This window comes from Balaenoptera ricei, chromosome X (genome assembly GCF_028023285.1).
Source record: "Balaenoptera ricei isolate mBalRic1 chromosome X, mBalRic1.hap2, whole genome shotgun sequence".
Lineage (NCBI taxonomy): Eukaryota > Metazoa > Chordata > Mammalia > Artiodactyla > Balaenopteridae > Balaenoptera > Balaenoptera ricei.
Window position 1 is genome coordinate 93,640,885 of NC_082660.1, and position 14,866 is coordinate 93,655,750.

At 41.3% G+C, this 14,866-nt stretch overlaps 2 protein-coding genes across 2 annotated transcripts; both read right to left on the minus strand.

The window, feature by feature from the left end:
• Window positions 1-4,424: 4,424 nt before the first annotated feature.
• On the minus strand, window positions 4,425-6,962 carry LOC132357150 (nuclear RNA export factor 2-like). The gene is made up of 6 exons (XM_059910441.1): window positions 6,925-6,962; window positions 6,134-6,192; window positions 5,910-6,025; window positions 5,772-5,814; window positions 5,135-5,207; window positions 4,425-4,596 (listed from the first exon to the last, which is right to left on the minus strand). The coding sequence occupies exons 1-6, from the start codon at window positions 6,960-6,962 to the stop codon at window positions 4,425-4,427; spliced, it is 501 nt and encodes a 166-aa protein (XP_059766424.1).
• A 510-nt stretch (window positions 6,963-7,472) lies between these two features.
• LOC132357151 (histone H2B type W-T-like) lies at window positions 7,473-7,786 on the minus strand. Its single transcript, XM_059910442.1, is given in 2 exon segments — window positions 7,473-7,622; window positions 7,625-7,786. Coding segments are annotated over 2 exon segments (312 nt in total).
• Window positions 7,787-14,866: the final 7,080 nt, after the last annotated feature.

Below are 14,866 nucleotides of genomic sequence, written 5' to 3' on the forward strand. Positions count from 1 at the left end.
CGAGACTGTCACCTCTCACTGTCATGTGTGTAGTAGCCTCCTAATCTTGTCTCTTGATCTTACAGTTGCTCTATTTCAGTCTGTCCTCCAAAGAACATTTAGAATGAGCTTTAATAAAGTAGATGATAATAATAACTTCCCTTCCTTTCAGAAAGCACCCAATGGCTCCATCATAATAAGAACAAAACCCAGAGTCCTTACCATGGCCCACAGGACCTTCTGTTATTGGGCCCCTCCTACCAATCTCACCTCATTTTCTAACACTGTCCTCCCAATACACACTGGCATACAAGCTGTTCCCTAAAACTGCCAAGCTTGCCCATATCTTAGGGCCTTTTGTCTTGCTCTTCCCTCTGCCTCGAGGGCTCAGCTCCTATATCTTCCCACTGCTGACTGTGTACTTGTTGTTATTTGAATATTAAATCTAAGTTACGTCTTCAGAACATCCTTCCTTGCCTTCCCCACCCTAGTCATTCTCTGTCACATTTTCCCATATTATTTTCTTAATGGCTCTTAAACCTTGAGTGTATCAACCCCTGTAGAATGTGAGCTCCATGAGAACCATGACCCTGTCTGTCAGGTTCTCTGATTTATCTCCCGTGCCTATCACAGTGCCTCACATATCATTGGTAACCAAGAAATATTTGTTGAATGAATGAATGAGTGAGTGAATGACGTAGATTAAACATGCTAAGTTGTGAGGACTCAGGCATAGTCTGGGACATGGGATTTGGGAGGATGGGAGAGTGAGCTCAGGTGTCCCTGAAGCAGCAGTTTTGTTTGAACCCATGAAAACTGTGGTTGGAAAACTGGGTAGAAAGGACATGGTAATTGAGGTAGTGCTTCTAGCTGCCTTGGGTATGAAAGTGTAGCATATGTTCTATACCAATTCTCCTTCTTTCTTAATGAAAGAATCCCAAATTTATTTGGTACAGTAATGTTTCCAGTAAAAGACCACATTTATAGCCTGCTTTGCAGCCAACAATGGTCACATGACCAACTTCTACCTAATGAGGTGATGGCAGAAGTGTTGTATAGTAGTTCCAGGAAGGTAGCTAAAAGGGAGATGAATTTCTCAGACCAAGGTATTTCTCATACCATCTGTTGTGGACTGAACTGTGGCCTACCCAAATTCATATGTTGAAGCTTTAACCCCCAGTACCTCAGAATGTGACTGTGTTTGAAGATAGGGCCTTTAAAGAGGTGATTAAATTAAAATGAGGCCGCTAGGGTAGACACTAATCCAATATGATTGGTTTCCTTATAAGAGGAGCTTAGGACACATAAAGAGATACCAGGGTGTGTATGCACAGAGGGACAGCCATGTGAAGAAGGAGTAAGAAGGAGGCCATTTGCAAGCCAAGGAGAGAGGCCTCAGAAGAAACCAAACCTGTGGACACCTGGATCTTGGACTTCCAACCTTTAAAACTGTGAGAAATAAATTTCTGTTGTTTAAGCTACGCAGCCTGTGGTATCTTGTTATGGCAGCCATAGCAAACTAATACACCGTCAGATAAGGTTTTCAATTTTGACAGCTCATTAGAATCAACTGAGGTGAACCTTAAAGATACTGATGACTGGGCTTACCCCTAGAGGCTCTGATTCAGTTGGTTGAATCTGAGCATTAGAGGGGATCCTAATGGATATGCAGAGTTGAAAACCACATGTCTAGGAGAGTAGTTTTTTGCACTCCATTGAGCAGGCTGAGAGTGATGAATCTAGCATCATCATTTAGAAGGCATCCCCCTGTATCTCCCTCCTTCCACTGTTTTTCCTCTGCCCCACATCCCCCTTCTTTTTCTGCCGTATCCAGATCTCCACAGATGGACCCAGAGATGCCCCCACCTCTTAATCCTGTTCCATATCCAAGTTCCGTCCTAATTTGAGGAACATTTAATAGCTTCAGCCACACTTCTGCCCTCCCTGTCAAGAAAAGTGAGTCTCGAGGGGCCTCATATTCTCTTACTCTGCCTGTTAGCCAGAGCCAGGGCAGCTCTCTATAGAGATAACTTCTTGCCTCTTAATCCAATTATGAAATGGATGAAAGACATGAACAGAGGGCAAATAGGCTTAGGAAAAGCTATTCAACATCTTTAGCCATCATGGAAATGCAAATTAAAAGCACAATGAAATATTAAACCCCCCTATCAGAATGGCTGAAAAAAACAGTGACAAAACCAAATGCAGACAACACTGGATAAACTGAGTCACTCATACATTGCCAATGGGAATGCAGAATGGTACAGGTCGTCTGCAAAACAATGTGGCAGGGTTTTCAGAACGAAATATGCAGTTACCATATGATACAGCAGTTGCACTCTGGGCCGTTTACCCAGAGAAATGAAAATTTATGTTTACACAAAAACCTTTACATGAAGTTCATCACAGTTTTACTCACAATAGTTAAAAAGTGGAAATAGCCCAGATGTCTTTCAACGGGGGAATGGCTAAACAAACTGTGGTACATTCACACCATGGAATCCTATTCAGCAATACAAAGGAACAGACTATAGACCCACTTTACAACTTGGATGGATCTCAGGAGAGTTATGCTGAGTGAAAGAAATCCATTCCTAAAGATAATATACTATATGATTCTATTTCTATGACATTTAGGAAATTATAATAGTGTCTGACAGAGTTTAGGGATGTGGGATCAGGAAGAAGGTGGGTGTGGCTATAAAGGCTAACATGAGGGAAGCGTGTGGTGATGAAACAGTTTTTGATCTTGTTTGTGGTGATAGTTAGAACACCTACATAGCTGGTAAAAGTGCATGGAATTATATATATATAAGTATTATTCACAGGTGTTCTAACACACAAATGAGTGCATGTAAAATGGCGAAATTGTAGTAAGCTCAGTGGACTGTACCAATGTCCATTTCTTAGTTTCGATACTGTACTAAAGTAATACAAGGTGTTATTATTAGGAGAAGGTGAGTGATGGGTATACATGACCTCTCTACACAGTTTTTTGCAACTTTTGGTAAATCAATAATTATTTCAAAGTAAGTAAGTTAAAAAAACAACATAGGAGTTGTGGGGAAAATAGTGTTAGTTACAGAACCTAAGAACCTAATAAAAATGTTAGCACAGTTTTAGACCTGTTAAATGATTAAGAATACCATAATTATTAGAGTAAATATGGTACTTTACTTGCTAAATACGTTATATTTGTTTATAGAAGTGAACATCAGAACGGTCACAACTTGTGAGTACTGAAGTGGTGGAGAGAAGGTTATCAGGAGGCAAAGCTTGGCTTTTAGGGTAGTCCAGGAATGGAGTCCTTACTCTATAATTTTCAAGCACTGTATAGGTCGGCTATAAATGCTAGAGACTGCCAGGGATGATGTGGGAGATGGGACCTTTTGGTCCTGGCCCCACTAACTCATGGTTGGGTCAGGGGAAGAGCAATCCAAGACACACAACATACAATGTGCAATGTTACCCTTTAATATAAAGATAAACAAGGATCATGCGTGGGAAAAATACAGGACAACTGGCAGGCCTACACGGTAAACTTTGGTTTCCTGATTAGCTGGACTGCAAGCTTAGTCATGGATATGGCTTCAGTTAAGAGAAGAGAGGTAACAAATATGAGGAGGATGAAAATGACATCTAAAGGCTCATTTGCAGAGTTTTGTTCTCAAGATCCCAGGTCAGTGGATGAGGGTCTCATCTCAAAATTCATCTGGAATCTTGCCCTTGGGCTGAAGAAAGTAAAGAGAAAGAATTGGGATGTCAGCAGAGCCAGCAGCCGTTGAGTTTCAACCCCAGGGCACCTGACTTCTGTCCGCCTTCACCTTCCTGAAACCCTAGAGGTCTATTTCTTCTTATCTCTGAATTCTCAGAATTGACTTTTTAATGAGTAAAGAATTTTTTAGTTCTGGTATAGTCTAGTCATCGTACTGAAAGCACCTGTAGTGGGGGAGGATAGATGACCTCCCTTAGGACCAAACTGGAGACACTTGACCACACAACGTCACAGCTAAATCTATGCTACAAGGGCACGCCTTCAAGTTTACCAACATGTATGTACCAGAATGAGCAGATGCCACAGCATGTAATGCTGAAAAAGAAGCGAAAAGGTAAATGCCTATCAATAATAGCTTATGGCTTCCTGGAATTCAATTGTTTAATATATTGATCTTAGAAAGAATAATGTAGCTTCACATATACTGAGAGGAAATGCTGGTACTAATAATAAACAAAAGAAGTTTCAAAACAGTATATAAGATAGGAAACCTGTATTTTATAATACATGGAAAGGTATTAGTATGAAATTAGGGAATTTCTCACAACTAAACGTTTGTAAGAAAAAAATAGATGTAAAATAATTACCTTCAAGTTCCCATTAATCACCCCTCTACTCCTCCTAGCTCCCTCCTATGCCCACGCAAACCCAGCACTCACTTCTGAGATCACTAGAGGTTCACCTCAGGTGGGGTGGAGGACGCCTGCATGATGTCCTGCTGCCCCTGGGAGAGGGTGTGCATGGAGCTGGAGGTGGGCGTAGGCACTGGGATGGAGAACACACTCTGGGTCTCACTGGGGCTGGCGTCCCTCACAAACAGCTCGTCATTCACGATGCACAGACTGAAGGAAAAATGGGCCCTCAGACTATGCCTGGATGGACACCCACACCCCCAATATTGACTCTGCTCCCACTGGCACTCAGCAACCAGATTCCTTCCACGCCCCTCCTGTGTCTGTCTCCCAGGTTCCTTGACTGGTACCTCTGGCCCTCCCCACAGAGCCCACCTTTGGAGAGACTGTCTACCACCTTCACTCGATTTATAGGTTTATCCCCAACCCACGGGCAATTTCGCATTTACCCTTTACCACAGCCCAAGGGGTGGACGCTCTGATTCCCATTCTCGGAAGAAGACACTGAGTCACAGAGAGGTCATGTGACTTGACCAAGGTCACACAGTGAGTAAGTGTTGGGTCAAGGAGAGAAGGCATAGGCCGATTCCAGAGCCCATGCTCTTCTTAACCACTAGGCTAGACTGCTCCTGGGATCTTCCCGCTGGCTTTCCACAATACCGAGTAAACCTAAGGTCTGCGCCACCACATTCCCAAGCCCCTGAGCCCAGGCGGGGATGGGCATTCCCGCCCACAACAGGGCTCTCACCTGGAGTAGCTGGCAGGGTTAGCGATGAAGGTCCGGGTGAAGGCACGCACACAGCCCTGAGAACTTCCTTCCACTTCAAGAGCAAACAAACAACAGTACCCCTTAGAGCCGCACGTGCTGTACACGCTCAACCGGCGGTCCCCAGTCAGGCTGTGACTGGACACTCATGCTGAGAGGGCAGTTGTTCACGGGGGCAGGGTGTCGGGAATCGGGAGGGCAACTATAGGAGCAGTCTGCGCCCAGTGACAGGGCCCCTGACAACCACTACACAGGTTCACGGGATGCGTTTTTCACAGCCGCCCAAGAGGTGGATACTACTACCCCATTTTGCAAATGAGGAAACTGAGAGGTTAAGTAACGGCCCAAGTTCTCAGAGTGAGTATCTGGGATGAGAGCCACCAAACTCCGCAGCCTGTGTCCCCAACGCACAGGGTGTGCAGGGCAGACAGACATGGACACAGCTCAGACCTGGATTGTCTGTGGGAAGCCTGAGGGCTGGAGAACACAGTGGGGAAGGGGAGGGGAGGGGAGGGGAAGGGAAGGGAAGGGGTCAGGGAAGCTGGGTGGTTCTGGGAGTGAGCCTGGCCAGGGGGAGGCAGCAGTGGGGCATCTGGGGTGGGGATCTACACACACTCACCTTTCTTGAACACCCCGCTGACGCAGAAGCAGAGCATCGTTTCCTGAAAGGGAAGAGCCCAGGCGCCCAGTCACCACCTGCACCTCCTACCCACCTGCGGCTTCCTGGGCCCGCCCGAGGGAGGAAGCAGGCGCTCACCGTCTGGAACCACGTGTCCACCACGAAGGAGATGAAGTCATGCTGAGTCTTGGGCAACACACAGAGGGTGTGCACAATGACACGATTTGTGTGCTTCAGCAGCTGGACCCGCAGGTCTGTGAGGGGAGGGGAAGCGAGCGACGGTCAGGGGCTGCCACGCCCTGGGCCCTATGATTGACCCCTTCACCGCCCTTTCCCACCCAGTCTTCCCATCACACACTCACAGGGGTCCGTGAGCTTCTTCATATTCCGGCTGTCCTTGAAGTACTTGCACAAGCTGCTTCTAGGAGACAAAGAGCAACAGTGGTGGTGGGTGTTTACAGGAGCTGGCCTGTGTCTTGAAATTCAGCAATATACCTATAGAAAAACCAAATCTAATAAAGTCAATTCACCAAGAAGAGAACACAACAGATGTTAAATTAAATTAAATAAATATTATCATAAGCATTAACACTCAAATGACTTGAGGTAGGAGAAGGAGTCATCTTGCTTCTCTTAACTGCTGAACATCCTCCTCTTATTTTGATGCAAGGAGATGGAGACATGTCCCACTACCAAATCTGGATGCCTGTACTTAAATCACCATGGTGCAAAGCAAGTACTTAAACAGAAAAACAACAGGGAAGCTATCACACCTCCTTCCTACTCTATCTCGGGGTTGAGTATCACAGGAAGGCTGTTATTGGTTCAGGCCTGGTCACTCCACCACTCTTTGGACCAATAGCTGTGGCTCACGGGCTGCCAGTCCCTCCTCGGCTGCATCAGTGGAGGGTGGGGCCTGAGCCCCTCTCACTGGATACTCTCATCATCCAGTGATGCAAAATTGCAGGTCCTGAAGGTCTGAAGGTTCCTGCAAGGTCCTGAAGGTTCTAAAAATCAAAAAATTCTCGATTGGGAAACAATAAATTGTATGAATCTGAATGAATTCCAGTAGTAATTTCAGAAACCAGTGACTTAAAAAAGTGAATTGTTTCTTGGAAGTTTCAGGTAGCTATTTTGTAATATGTTTGAGTACTCATGTGTGCATTTAAGTGACTTAATATTATGGGACATGTCGAAAAAGGTTGAAGAGGGATGTATTGGTGGGCTTATTTGCTTCCTCACTTTATCTCTGGCTATATCACACATAAAGTATCTCTAGTAAATTCCACAACATCCTCCCAGGGAATGAGAATTAAAATGCAAAATAAAATTAATACAAAAATAATTTAGACCTTAAGGAACTCTATAAAGGCTGACCTAGAACTAAAATGACTGTTCAGGTAAGTTATGAAATGCAGTATGGTTAAGGAATAGTCACAATTTTTGTTGGAACAAACTGCACTACAGACATATATTCAAGTAGAACTGATAATGTTTGATGTTTGCTTCAACTTAAAAATGTTTTAGTGATGGGCAGTAGTATGTCACAGGTCGAAAAACTAGAGTCAATCTGACTCTTCAGTGCTACAGGTCTTTTCCTGACAAGTGAGTGGCTCTGAAAAGACCCTTTGGTTTGCGAGGCTCAGGTGGTTCTGAAGCAGCTCATTTGAGGATGGTGTACCTGATGACTGCCTTGGTGGCCTAGGACATGGCGTGCTTGCCAATCTCCCTGGGCAGCAGCAGGGGCACGGAGGTCTGGGTCTCTCTGAAGGTGATGGTGGAGCGCTTGGTGGAGCTGGCCAGGGGTGCAGCCTCCTCGGCGATGGGCTCGAAGATGTCCAGGCCCTCGTGAAAAGCTGCTTCAGCACCCTGGGGAAACAGGTGATGAAACTGTCTGGGCAGCAGCGGCGACAACGCCTTGGCATCTTCTGCTTTGGGCTCTTTGGTTCGGCCTCTGTGGGCTCTTTGGTGCCCAGGCTTTCCTCAGAAGAAGTCTCACGGCAAGGCTCGGCCATGTCGGAGCCACCTTCCCCACAGCTCAGAGGGAAGGACAATGAGGCTGCTGAGGGCCAGTGGCCGGGTTTATAATCCCTGCGTTCTCTGATGTCACAGGCAACGTCCATATCTGACTGGACAAAATGCAAGGCAGGGAGGCCTGTCACTAAGGCACCCCACGTCACGTGTCATTGGATGCCACCCTGCTTGGCCTCCCGTCAACCAATCCCAGTGGAAATCTGGTGACCTTTAAACTTTCCGTGACCTCCACTAGAAAAATCTTTGAACTATGCCCCATGTAGGAAAAGGTCATCCGTTCACTTCAGCTGATTTATGCCTACTATTTATGCATGAGAACTTTGAAAAGATGTCACCAAAGTCACCTACATTGAAGAAAAATCAGTTTGAGTTCCCTGAGAGAGTCTCTATAACTCAAACCTTTGCCACCATCAAAATGACTCTGGCCACTTGGGGGCCATTTTTCTCAACACAGAATCTTCTCTTTCCATGGCTGAGCCACCGTGGCTTGAGCAGGAACTCTCTGACTTGGTCAGCAGAGTGCTCCTCAAAATCAGTCATAGGACATAACTGACCAGCCCTTACCTCCAATTCTTATCAAACTTACAGGGAATCAGAAAGAACAGTAAAACCACATTCTCCAAAGACAGGCCACAAACAGAAATCGGATACTTGTACATAAATACTAAAAATATTTAACATTTAGCAAATTTTAATTTTTTTTAACATTACTTAGGTACCCCAAATACCACACATACTGGAATTGATGAAAAAATATGTGTTAGTTGAAAGAAATTATTTTTCTAATTCCCTAGAAACCTTCCGAGTGAGAAGAAACTAATCAGTAAAGGGGAAATATTTAAAAATTAGAAACACATTCCTTTCAAAAACCTACGTAACTCAAGCAAAGTATATCTTTAATGTATTTATGTAAAAATAAATTACAGACATTGAACCAAGAAGGACTTAGGAAGACTTGAAGAAATGGAGGTCTTCAATGAGCTAAGATCCTAATGGTCAGGTTTCCAAGTGTGTTTCCTGTGAGGGCTTCAAGGAGCGGCTAATTCTACTGCTAACAAAATAGTTCCAATCATGAAAGGATAAATGCTATTTTTTATTACTGGTAAATACAATATGATGATCAAACCATGGAAGAAAGTTTACAACAGGGAATTCTTTGGACCATAATGATAGTGTTAACGTGAACCCCAAAGCTACAGGAGGACACCTTTGTGATTACAAATTCTCAAGGAGACTTTTCCTGACCCCAAATCTAGGGCATGGTGTAGAATTCTTTTTTTCTGGCATCTTCCCTTTCCATTAGAAAAAGTCCAGTTTTTCATTAAGGGTGCAGCCATTCAAGCAACCACAATTATTAAAGATCTCAATGAAGTATTAATTTCTGTCACTTTTCACACAGAGGTGAGCATTTTCAATAATGTATATAAATAATTTTGTCAAGTTATTTTTCATGTCTTGAATGGAAATTTCCCCCATTTTCTATTCCATTTATTGACCAAAACAGAAGTGTAACTGACCCTTTAAACTACTCTGCAGCGTAAAAGACAACTAACACTCATACTGGTGCCATGGAGGTACCTCTCCAAGGGGTTGTCCAGCAGGATAGGCAGATTTTTACTTGTCGGCTCAGAACTCTCAAACAGCAAAGCAGAAGCTATGTGTCCTCTTAAAGATTAGCTCTGTAATGGGCATAACATCACTTCTTTCATACTCCATTGGTCAGAGCAATTATAGGCCTGCCAGAGTCAAGAGGCAGGGGAACAGACATGCTTAATCCATCCGAGAAGTGTCTGGGAATGAGCAGCTTTCACAAATCTAACAAATAGTGCCACACAACACATGCTTTTTGAGATGCTGCTGGGTGCCACACACATGATATGTCCATAGCATAAGGTCCTGGGTTCCTTGGGCCACAGTGTTGTTAAACTATGGAATACTTTCCCACTTGACTCACTCTTATCTGGGTGAACTCCTGCATGCAGTGAATCCCTATAATCCAGGGCAAACCTTTCCCTCTGGTGGCATGAAGTTTCTGACCATTGTAGACATACCATCCCCCTACTCCTGGGCCCCTGGACATAGAGATACAGACACACAGATTGACAGAAAGGAGAATGTTTCGAGTGAGTACATGCTTCAAAGAACTCTACCAGAATCTGGTCTGGATATCAGATTTTAATTTGATTGCCTCATTCATGACCCTAACTCCAAGTAAGATTACATTTGAGGTACTGGGGTTTAGGACTTCAATATAAGAATTTCAGGGGACGCAATTCAAAGTATATGTGATATGAAACCTGAGCTGTAGATTGGCACATGTGCTGACTCTTCCATCATATTGATTATTTAGTTTCCCATTAAGAGAAAAAAGGTGACTTCATTCATCCTCTTTTCACTCCGACTATTCATTGCTTAGTTTAATTTTTTTTTATTTTTAGCTTCTTACTTCTGTGAAGGGAGAAGATACTCAGGGATTTCAACCCTTAGGAATTGTTTATGACTTTCTTTAAACTCCATTATTAGTTCAATATTTTAAAGGACTGTATTTGTACTTTTAAAATAATTTGTAATTTCTTCTGTGAAGAATATCACTTTGAGCCAAACAAAGAGGCAAAAGCTGGATAATCTGCAAAAATCAAAACTTTCCTTGATGACTAATAAGAACCTGCAGTATAAACAAACAAACAAGCAAAACAACGAATACTAAACTTTCATTGGGTTACTTGTATGGAAATATGTTAATATAAATGTTTCAGACATTACATGAAATTCCTAAAAACCTTATATGTTCTGGTATAATGTTATAGGTCATAATCCTAGTTATTACTTTAAAATGTATATCTCAGAAATAACTAATTTTCTTGTCAACTGCATTATTATGAACTTTCATCAAATCTTTAACCGTGGTCATTTTTAAGTCTTTTGTCATTTACAGACAGTTCTGGGTGTACTCTGATGCTTTTGCAAATATGTTCCTGTAAAAGGGTTTCATCTTCAAGAAATTCATGGAAAAGACTCTGACAAGTACAGGTTTCTGGTAACTGACTGTACTGCTGAACTGAATGAATAAGCATTTTCAGAACTCTAATGAATAACTGATGAACTCATAAAAGTGCTAACAAAAGATCAAGATGAAAAAAAAATTAATTACATGGGACTGAGTGAACTGATGAGGATGAGTATAATTTTTGTGACTTTCTGTTTGAATTAAAAAAAAAAATCCCACAAGGACTCAGAGGCAAAGAATATACAAATCAGTTTTCACTGCAAAGTAAAGCAGCTGTTACAGTGGAGGATTACTGGACTGAATGTCAATATTATGACATAGTATGAGTGTGTTTCATGTTTGGTAATTGCAATCATTGTTGCTTTTGTTGTGGTCAGCCATGTACAATGCTTGGTGTCAGTCTATTTATCTCTTGTAAAAATAAAATACAGTGTGTGTGTGTGAAAAAAAAAAAACAACTTTCCTTGAACCCATCAGAAGAGGGACAGGAACCTCCAGGAGAGACAAATCTATGTAGCTTTAGCAGAACTGTATGAACTCAAGAGAAAGGTTGTGGGCAGGGCAAGAAACTAGAAATTGTTTTCCTAAGTAGTGCAGCAGGAAGGGAGGAAACGCCTGATCCAGGACTGGGTACAAATTTCTTTGTTTGTTTTTCAGCCCATTGTGGAAGATCTCTGATGAGCCATTATACTTCCAGAGTTCTCCTTGGGAAATTAGAGTAAGGATTTAGGATAACTGGACCCCCTTCATGAGGGTCATTAGTTAAAATTATTCGGGAATATTAGAAAAATCTCATTAAGGAACTTGAAAAAAAAAAGAATTTTCTTTCCAAGGTGATGAGGAAAATTGTCAGGAGATCAACTACAAGTAAATCCCTCTGAATAGTGCCTTGAGATCGTCATACACATAGGGGACAAAACTTTGGGAGCCAAAGCCTCTTTTGAAACCGTGCTCATTTCAAAGATAGAACTGTAAACCAGTTGGAATGCACAGCGTAAGTCATTTTATTTCCATCATGCTCACTACCGCTGCTTCAAAATCCTAGTGTTTGTCCATATGACATACAAATGTTTTGCCAATCTTGATCTTGCATACTAGTCTCATACATATTGTATTATGTGAGAAGTTATTTTAAGAAAATGAATCTGTTGGGACATTTTTATAGCTCTTTGGGTGTTTTGCACCTAAAATTTCAGAAATAGAATAGAAGGATTAGTGAAATGCCATTTGAAATATACCATATAGACAGTGAAGACTGGGAGTGCAAAGGTGAATGACAGATATGAAATCTAGGATAGAGAGAGGAAAAATGGGTTTTGATGTTGAAGACTGGAAGATAAAATGAGTACATCTGATCATTCACTTCAGAAGGTGATTGAAGAAAAGGGGCAATTATGATCTAATGGTATGGTTAACAGTAAAGATTGAAGTAAGGTCCAAACTTCCAGTTTTAATTAAATAATTCACAGACATGTAATATACAGCATGGTGGCTATAGTTGAATACTGTATTGTATATTTGAATGTTGCTAAGAAAGTAGACCTTAAAAGTTCTTATCACAAGAAAAAAAATTTGTAACTGTGTGTGGTGGTGGCTGTGAACTAGAATTATTGGGGTGATCATTTCATAATATATACATACATCGAATCATTATGAAACTAATGTTTTATGTCCATTATATCTCAATAAAAAAGACTAATTGAGGGAAACAGGTTTACTACTTCAATAAGAAATTATAAGCAACCCTGGAAAATAGTATTAATATAGCAAACATATCCCAATCAAACTTATTCAACATTATCTTTGTTACAGAATTCATTGAAAACATAAGAGAAAAGCCAAACATGGTACAGAAATATCAAAATCAAAAAGTTCAAGAAAAAAACCTATTCCCCGTTCCCTAATATCTGGAGATGCTACTCTAAGTCATTCAGATGAATCTGATTCTATTCCTTCCAAGTTTGTAATGTATTCTTTGTGAAAATGCAAACATTCATTATATGAACAAAAGATTAAAGAAATTTTACATAACCAATGAGATATAGCTGGACAGAGGATTGGTGAACTAGAAGACAGATAAAATAAAAGAAATAATATAGAATACTTCACAGAAAGTAAAAGGAAAAAAAAGGATAAAGGTGAGGCAAAGAGACTCAAGGAATGGAGTAAGTAGGTGATAAGTATCACATAGGCATTCCAGAAGCATAAAACTGGGTGAATATTGGAAAAATACTATTCAAAGGAAAATGGCTGGCAATTCCCAGAGTTAGGGGAAGCCATAAGTTCCTCCATTCAGGAAGCAGACCTGACAAATCATAGTAAACCTTCAAGGTAACCCTAGAGATCAAAATAGCAGACAAAAAGACGCAGTGCCTAAAAAAGGAATACCAAACAGTGTGACTGCAGACCTCTTTGTCTTAATAAATTGAAGCCAAAAGCAAGTGCTGAGAGAAAGTAACTGTCATCCTGGAGTTGCATATCTAGCCAAGGTATCATTTAATAGTGAAGCTATGCTACACATGAAGATGGACCTCCCCAAACCACACTCAAATGTAGACTTGCTCCACCGGCTGCTGAGAGTACAGTCAGGTGCTAATCCTCAGCCATTGACCCTTTCAGATATTTCCTCAGCTTCAGAGAGCTAATTTGCCCAAAGTTAGGGACTTCCTGAGACGGTCACATCCAATGTCTGAACAAGGGGAGGGTATAAATATATGTCTCATCCCATCCTCAGATGGTAATCCTGATTAACATTCCCACATAATTAACCCCATCTCAGTGCTGGCTTCCTTCTAGAGCTTAACTGAGAAATAAAGACTTTTGAGAAAAATGAAATCTTATCGTGTTTACATCAACTGACACCATGTTAAAGGAACTTCTAAAGAATGTAATTTAGGAAGATGGAAAAAGATCACAGCAGATGATCTGAGATGCAGGTAGGAATGTTAATGGAATAAATTAGCAAGTAGAGGTAAATGTAAAACAATGACTGTACACAAAAGTTGCAATAATGATTACAGTTCCTTTGAAGAATCAAGTAAACAAGACATAGCTAAATACTGCAGTTATGCAACACTTGGATGATAAGAGTGTCCAACGAGAGCAGCTCACGTCCTGTTCACTGGTTCGGCCAGTGATGGACTGGAAGCTTGTGAGCCACAGCCTTTGGCCCAGTGTGGGAAAGTGGCCAGGGAAAAACAAATAAAAGCATTCTTGGGAGGTTCAGACTTGGAGATTGTGGAGGAAACTGGAGGGGTTCCTTCCCTGTTGTTTGCTTGCTAGCTTGTTTTTAATCACTGTAAGTTAATGATTTGAATTCAGAGATTGTACTGTATGTGTCTCTTGTCCCTTGTATACAAGTAAGGGAAGGATTTGACTACTAACACATCAAGTGGGATTTTTGTATTTTCATTGGTAAATGGGATTCTTTAGAAATAAGGAACGGCAAGCTTCCTTCACTGGTTTTATCACCATATTACATTTTCTGGTAATAAAGATTAGCTTTCTGCTTTCATAATTGGAAACATTTCATGAGCAGTAGAAATAGCAGTTCTTTAAAAGTGCAAATGGACACAGCTTTGGAATCTTGACCGTTTCAGATGAAACCACATTGATGAACACCCCCCCCCCTTTTTTCAGTTCTTCTTAAGTCATTTTTTGATTCCAATTCTGCAATTTATTGGTAAGGAAACACATTAAAGAAATGCCTTTGTCTGTATTGTCATGTATTCTTGCAAGAAATACGCTTTTATTTTAAAGAACTTCCCATTTATTCCTTCCATTCTTCCTATGGTGTTTTCTTAGAGAATTAATCATTGTTTTCAATCAACAACTCTTACGTTTGTTCACAAATTCAAGCATGTGGGGTATTTTGAGGACCTAAGGAATGTTAAGAAAATTTTATATTTGAGAAATGTTTAAGTATTTTTACTAATTTTAAAAGTATTCCCATTTCTGTTTGTGTTCCAACTTTGGACAATGTGGCTTTGAGATTTCAATTTTTTCTCATTCACTGGGGGTTTTGATCATAATTGGAGGCAGTAGATGGTCAATT